Consider the following 7300-nt stretch of genomic DNA (forward strand, 5'->3'; position numbering starts at 1 on the left):
CAGCACTGCAGTGACACTGACATGGTGGTGGTGTGTTAGTGTGTGTGCTGGTATGAGTGGATAAGACACAGCAGCGCTGCACAAAGCAATATCCATAATGACATGGTTTGACAAGTATGCTGTAAAGGAGCCTCAGTGGACTGCACATACACTTTAGGGCCAAACAGTATTTGAACACTTGACCAAAAGCTTGTTGAACATCCCATTTAAAAACACAAATTGTATTATGTGATCTTTTCAGCTATAACAACAGCCACTCATTTGTATTTCTGTCTGTAGAAATGTGTGCCCATTCTGTCAAAGGAACATTTGTATGGCTGGGTACTGATGTTGGTCAAGCTTTTCTTAATGAAAGCATATAAGTTCCTTTATATAATTAATTTATTACAGCTGTTAGTAGTTGTGGCTGAATATTATGAATTCAGATATTAAAAGGGGCGTCAAAATACTTTTGTCCATATAGTGTAGGCCTAGCCTCAAGTCCAGTGAACACCAGGATAAACTGAAAGGTTTATTGAGACCCAGGCCTAATCATCCAACATCAGTGCCTCACCAAGCAAAGGCTGTTTAGCTAAATGGTCCCAATTTTCTATAGACACACTCAAACATCCTGTGGAAAGCTTACCAAAAAACAGCTGCCAGCTAGAGTGAGACTCTACGTGAAACACTAAAGGACACTCACTTTCTTAACCGCTTATCCAATCAGGGTCACTGGAGCCTATCCCAGCTTTTTTTTCAATGGGCACAAAGCACACAGTAACACCCTGGACAGGGTGCCAGTCGATCGCAGGGCAAACATACACTCGCACACATAATGCAATTCAGTGTCTCCAATTAACCTGACTGCATGTTTTTGGACTGTGGGAGGAAACCGGAGCTCCCGGAGGAAACCCACACAGACACAGGGAGAGCATGCAAACTCCACACAGAAAGGACCCAGACCGCCCGGCCTGGGGATCGAATTCAGGACCTTCTTGCTGTGAGGTGGCAGCGCTACCCACAAAGGACATGAAACACTAAATGTAGTTTAGTTCATAAAACTACAAGATGGATTTACACTGTACAAATCCTTACAGGTTTAACAGTCAGTTGTACAGTGATTCAACTGGTAGTGAGGGTGCCAAACAGCTACACAGTTACTCATGTTCTCTGCATGGGTTTCTTCTGGTGTTTTGGTTTCTTTCCAACTAGGAAGATTTTTACAGATAGTGTAGTAAAATAAATATACACCTTATGATAATTAGTCATTAGTCAACATGGATGTAATTATATCAGTTAAGCATAATTTACAGTAGTCCAACATTAATATCTTGAACAACAATAATCATTTAATTGTTTCTGCAGTGATTTAAATATATTAATAAAACTCAAAATAATAAAGCAAATATGCAGTAATTTACTTTAGGTACAGTATAGTAAAAAATGAATTTTAGGTAATTTTAATATGACAACACAAGTAAACACAAAATACAGGTTTTAAATGATTACATTTTATTTATTGAATATAAAGATTTATTCAAACCTATATCACCCATGTGAAAAAGTAATTTCCACCCTTGGCAGTAACTACTGCAATAAACATTTGTGATAACTAGTGATGAGGCTTTTACGCCCGCTTTTTACGCTACACTGGAGGGTATTTAAACATAAACTTACGGTTTAAGGTCTTTATTGCTCCACTTCATAAAGGTGTAACGTGTTGTCCCTGCTTATAACAGAGAACAGAGTTTTAAGGATTTAATGGTGGCATAAACTTCCTGACAGTAGAGGGCAGTGTTTGTCAATGTGAGTAATTATTAATAAAACCATGGCTGAGATGTTTATAGATATGCATTGTCTTGTTTTACTTTGACTTTTTGATATGTGCATTTTTGAGATAATTTGTGAATATTTAGGCTTTTTACTGTAAACATGTGCCTGTAGTGTAAAGTGCCTTTTTACTGTTACTGTTATAATAACATCATCGTCTACTAGCCTTATAACTTCTAACTTAAGTGTATAATAAGTAATCGGTGTCATTACTACCCCGACATACAACCTGGTACACAAACACCTCTACTGAAAGTAAATAGCTTCACCACAGGTAGCCACACTAACTTGAAAACAAGTCTAATTAATGACTGACAGTCACTGTCATAGTATGCATCCTTGCACAATTAGCTTGTACCCTGCAAACATCATCTAGCAATAGTCAGGCATAAAACTATGTATGATGTGTGTCATGTCAGAATAAGTAACTGTTGAAAAAATAACATTAAATGGGATACACAAATTCATTACCATTCCAGTGATTCAGACAATTTACAGCTGAAATACAGTGATAACTCCAATACTACTATACTGGAGTTATCACATTTGTTCATTCAATCATTCTCGTGGTCTGCCACTGATTTATCTTGGTCAGGGTTGTGGTTTTCGCAAAATCACTGGGTGCAACGCAGTAACACACCCCAGACAGGACGCCAATTCATTACAAGGCCTGTTATCACATATTAATGTAAATAACTTGCAAAATAATAAATATAATACAGTTCTTACACTAGAAATAATATAGACTGTTGCCAAGCATGGGTAAATATGAACAAGAATGAGTCACTGAACATGCTGGAACTGTGCACGGTGCCCACTTCAAACGCTAATATGATTTCTAAAATAGGCTGCCACATAGAAGACAGGAAGCATACTTGGGAGAAGTTTCCCACACCTAAACCTGTTGTGCATGTCCTAAGGCAGTCCTGAAGACCTTAAACTTTTTCTGAGTGCTTTGTTTCTCACCTTATCTCAGGGGAGCATACCTGTAGGCCATAAACGCTCTTTTTAGTGTTCTCTTGTCATGTCACACATCAATATGCTCATAACTTAATGCTGTAATTCGTCTGTCTCTCCTGAGAGATTATCTTCTGCCTTATATATCCACCTCTGACAGTGTCAAAGTCATTACAGGAGCATAAAAGGACTTTCTCAAATATCCGGTATTCAGATAAAGAAATTATCCAATGCCACCTTGTATCATATAGCCTTTATATTCCACTTTCAAGCCTTGAGGTAAAATATTTAGACCTCCACAACCCTCCCCAGCTTCCTCTTCTCCAACAGTATCAGTTTTTTTCTTTTTATAGAATATCAGATTCACAGCATGAATTGATAAAAACATCAGTAAAAATGTAAAAGGACATTCCAAAAGCCATTCCATTTGACCTACATTATTATTATCAAATTTATCACACAAGGATGAATTAAAGAATGAATTACTGACACGTAGCCAATAGTCTGTCATATGTAGATATCATGAAGTGACTATAAACCCCATTTCCAGAAAAGTTGGGATGATGAATGCAATAAAAAGAAGAATTTGTGATTTGTTAATTAACCTAAATATTGATTAAACTGACAATGATTTCACTGATCAACTTCATTGTATTTTGTAAATACGAAAGAAAGAAAGAACGCCTTATAAATATACACACATTTAAAATTTGGTGCCTGCAACACACTCAAAAAAGCTGGTACAGATTCTTCTTTTTTATTGAATTTTATACCTACACAGGGAATAGTAATTTTGTGATATACAAAGGAAAGAAACATGGGTCTTTGAGTTCTTCTATGCCATTTAAGCCAAACAATTATTTGGTAAGCTAGCAGGGACACTTGTTTAAGGTAATTTAATCCAGGTGCATCTTGTTTCATGGGTTTGTTGTACATGTTCAGCTTTACAGGACTGTTTGGACTGAAATGAGTAAAATATAGTGGAACGGTTTGGTAAAAATAATATTTGAGTTTTCTAATGAATAAGTTGTTAAAGCAAACAAAAATGAATATAGATTTCTGTAAATGAAACATTTTTTTAAAGAAATAAAAAACACAGTAAATGTAAAATGACAAGGTCTGAACTCTTTTGTTTTGCATAGTCTGCTGTATTGTAAAAAATGTATGTGCTAAAATGTCAGTAATAGACTGAAGTTAAGGATGTCATTAAGAAAAAAATATGTTAAAGTACAAAGTGAAAGCCCTATATCACTGCAAATGAACTGCAGCGAGGTTTAAATGGTATTAAAGTAGGATTGTACTGGTTTACTCTGCAGCGATGCTTAAACTAACATGACTCACATAACTGCAATCTGTACACAAAGCTCTAAAGCTGTAGCATATAAAACCAAGCACAAAAAAGGTAGAAGCATTTTTGATTATTTTTATTACACACCTCAGTAGTGACCTGGAAAACAATCCTTTAAACATAAGGGGTAAATTAGAGTATCCAGTCAGCCTTCAGCAGGTTGATAAGTGGTGGTGGGAAATTAGAGGGCTTGGAGAAGGCCAGCACAGACGTGGGGAGAACATGCAAAACTCTTTACAAATATAAGGATCTAATCCAGGGTTTCTCCACCCTTGGTGACTATATTGTGCTGATTTGATCTTTGCACATAAACTTGACCACATGTAGCACTTTTAAAGCAGAATTACTTAGGTGTAAATGCACACCCGTTCCTTCCTCTAAATCCAGTTTGGGGAGGGATGAGTTAAAGAATCAGTGGAGGGATGAGTATATAACCTTATAAACCCATGAGCTACAGGTGATATCAGCTCACACATGCTGCGTGTAGAGAATTGCGAACACTCAGATTAAATCGGACAGAATGGTATTGAAGACGCGGGGTTACCGGCTGCTGTTTTATCTCTGTGTCCTGATGAAAAGCTGCTGTGGGCTGCAGAATGGAGCTACTGAACATGTCGCTATCATCCACACCTCTACAGTGCAGGAAACACTGAGCAATGTGTCTTTAAATCGAGCTCGCAGTGGGAGCAGACGCTCAGAAACCACAACACTGCCGGGTAAGTACATCTCAGTCATGCCGACACTCATAACAGCTCATACCAGACCACCAAGTGCGTGGATTCTCATTTTGTTTATTCCAGCGGTTTTCTTATTAAAACACGTGTAGTACTACATGCTGTTTACCCCAGTATTTGTGTACTGAACAAACGGTAACAGATATGCATTACAGTTTATGGGTTCACTTTCTCCCTTCAATAGCTCCTTTATTTCACAATGTTTCTAGTTAGCCAGAAATAGTAAATTAGAAAACAGAACAAACCAGATTTAAGCTTTTTGGTGACACACCTTTTGTTGGCAGTCATGGCAGAACGGTAATTGTTGGCACAGTTTTTACTCCACCAGATCCACCATCAACAAAGCACAGCCAGCCCAAACCAGCAAAAAAAACTTGTGTTTTGAAACTGATCATTCGATCAAAATAACATGTTTGTTGTTTTACTATGTGATCTAATAGCTGGCTTTTGATACTTTTACTTACTTCAAGAGTTAAGTATTTAGTTATTGACAACCATCCAGTGCATACATTCACTTCAAGTTTACACACGTAATGTCTTTTGACTTTATACCTATAAATATGAACAAAGAGTATGTGTTCTTAAACAAAAACTGAAATTTGTTTTTGAAAAAAATGACACTGAAAAGAGTATTCATACAAAACCTAAGTCATTTAGGTAATTTAGTAGTTTAATTCCAACTTTAAGATGTATACAGTAAGAAATGATTTTTTTGCAGCATTATAGTTTAATTTTGACCCATCTCCTCTAAGCACAATTTTAATTCCTTAATCTTCCTAATTGCTTTTCTGATTAGTAGTGTAACTGTTGTTTCTGCTGTTTTCAGATCATCCTGCAACTATTTTTGATTGGTTGCTGATTTCTCTCCTGCCTTCCTTATCATTAGCTTTAGAATATACTGTATTGTAAAAAGTTGTGTGGTGCACCTGTCTTAGGTTGATTTGTAAAACTTGAAGCTGTTTTACTTTGACCATGATTGTTGCTTGTTACATTAATTCCCCTAATGGCAATGGATTTCACATTAAATTGGGTGCAGTTTCCCCTATAGGTAATAAATAGAACTTTTTAATTTGAATTGGAAATATGTACAGGAAGTATTTAAATCTCACATGGTTCTGTGTATTACTTTTTTGTACATATTATGTTATTTAATTTAGTCATTTAATTATCACTTACATGTATATTGTTATTTATATATTATGTATATTATAAATTATGATAATAATTACTACTAATATTACTATAATAATAATAATTATTATCTACTTATTTTTTACTTTATAAAAATATATATTAATTGCTTACTTCCTTTAAAACTTCTGTCCTTCCTAACATTCTTTCAAACTTTCTTTCTTTAAAACTTTTTTCCCTTCCAAATTCCTTAAAAACCTACTTCCTGGCAAACATCTAGCTTGTGGTGCTTTATTATTTTTGTTGGCACGACAGTACATTAATGAATTTACACCCAAAATAACCTTACTCCTAAACCTTTATAAAGGAAAAATAATTAGCTTGAGGCACCATTTAAAAGTTTTAATACTTTAATGGTTCTTAAGGAAATGGAATGTTTTTTAGCATTACCTTTAGAAACCTTTTCTTGCTCCGTTGTATTTGAGAGTGCACTGACATGCCTACTCATTCATTACTTACAAACTTCTTTACATACGTTATTCAATCTGAGACACCAATGATGTGAATGGGATTATATAAACATGTGTATTCATGTTTCATTTTGTGTCCAATTATATAGTGTTATGTACATCTTATGTTTCTCTGTACAGTGAATACCCCACTGGGCTGCAGAGAGCTGCGTTCCACTAAGTACATTTCGGATGGTCACTGCACCAGTGTGAAGGCAGTGAAGGAGCTGGTGTGTGCTGGGGAATGTGTTCCAGCCCACTTACTTCCTAACTGGATTGGTGGAGGATACTGGGCTCGGCGGGATGCACCTGAGTGGAGGTGTGTAAATGAGAGCACTCGTACACAACGGGTCAAACTCCGGTGCAAAGATGGCAGCACACGCACCTATAAGGTTGCTGTTGTGACTTCATGCACATGTAAACGCTACACACGACAAAACAACGAATCTGCTCTGAAATCACTATTTCACCAAGCTAAAGTCAAGAAGCGTGGACGCAAAAATAAAGAGGTATAAAGCAGGGTTAAGCTTGAGCAAGTGAGTAAAGGAAAGGTTTTGTTAAATATTCCACAGTTTTCTGGATCACATTTGCTTCTTTAGTTTTGCAATGGAGATGCAAGGACATTTTTTCTTGTCTTTTATTCATTCTGTCTCTTAACACAATAAATAAATCATCAATTGTATTTTATATTGTAAAACTTTATATTGTGATATTTTAGAAGATGTATGTTTGTAAAAAGCTTGTTGAATTTGTCAGTTTATGGTATTTTAAAATGTATAAACCTCTACAATTCAGAGGAAAAGTTAGAACAG

At 35.9% G+C, this 7300-nt stretch overlaps 1 protein-coding gene across 1 annotated transcript; it reads left to right on the plus strand.

Moving 5' to 3' along the window:
- The first annotated feature begins 4634 nt into the window (after positions 1–4634).
- Positions 4635–7003, plus strand: sostdc1b (sclerostin domain containing 1b). The gene is made up of 2 exons (XM_062986125.1): positions 4635–4830; positions 6630–7003. Exons 1-2 carry the CDS (start codon positions 4635–4637, stop codon positions 7001–7003), a joined length of 570 nt encoding a protein of 189 aa, XP_062842195.1.
- The last annotated feature ends 297 nt before the right edge of the window (positions 7004–7300 follow it).

This window comes from Trichomycterus rosablanca, chromosome 2 (assembly GCF_030014385.1).
Source record: "Trichomycterus rosablanca isolate fTriRos1 chromosome 2, fTriRos1.hap1, whole genome shotgun sequence".
Taxonomy (NCBI): Eukaryota; Metazoa; Chordata; class Actinopteri; order Siluriformes; family Trichomycteridae; genus Trichomycterus; species Trichomycterus rosablanca.

What these genes read in the sequence shown, in the direction of transcription:
- sostdc1b (XM_062986125.1), top strand. Translation starts at nt 4,635, where the DNA reads ATGGTATTGAAGACGCGGGGTTACCGGCTGCTGTTTTATCTCTGTGTC. An exon ending in AGAAACCACAACACTGCCGG is followed by an intron (nt 4,831 to 6,629) that starts GTAAGTACATCT and finishes TTCTCTGTACAG; the next exon opens with TGAATACCCCACTGGGCTGC.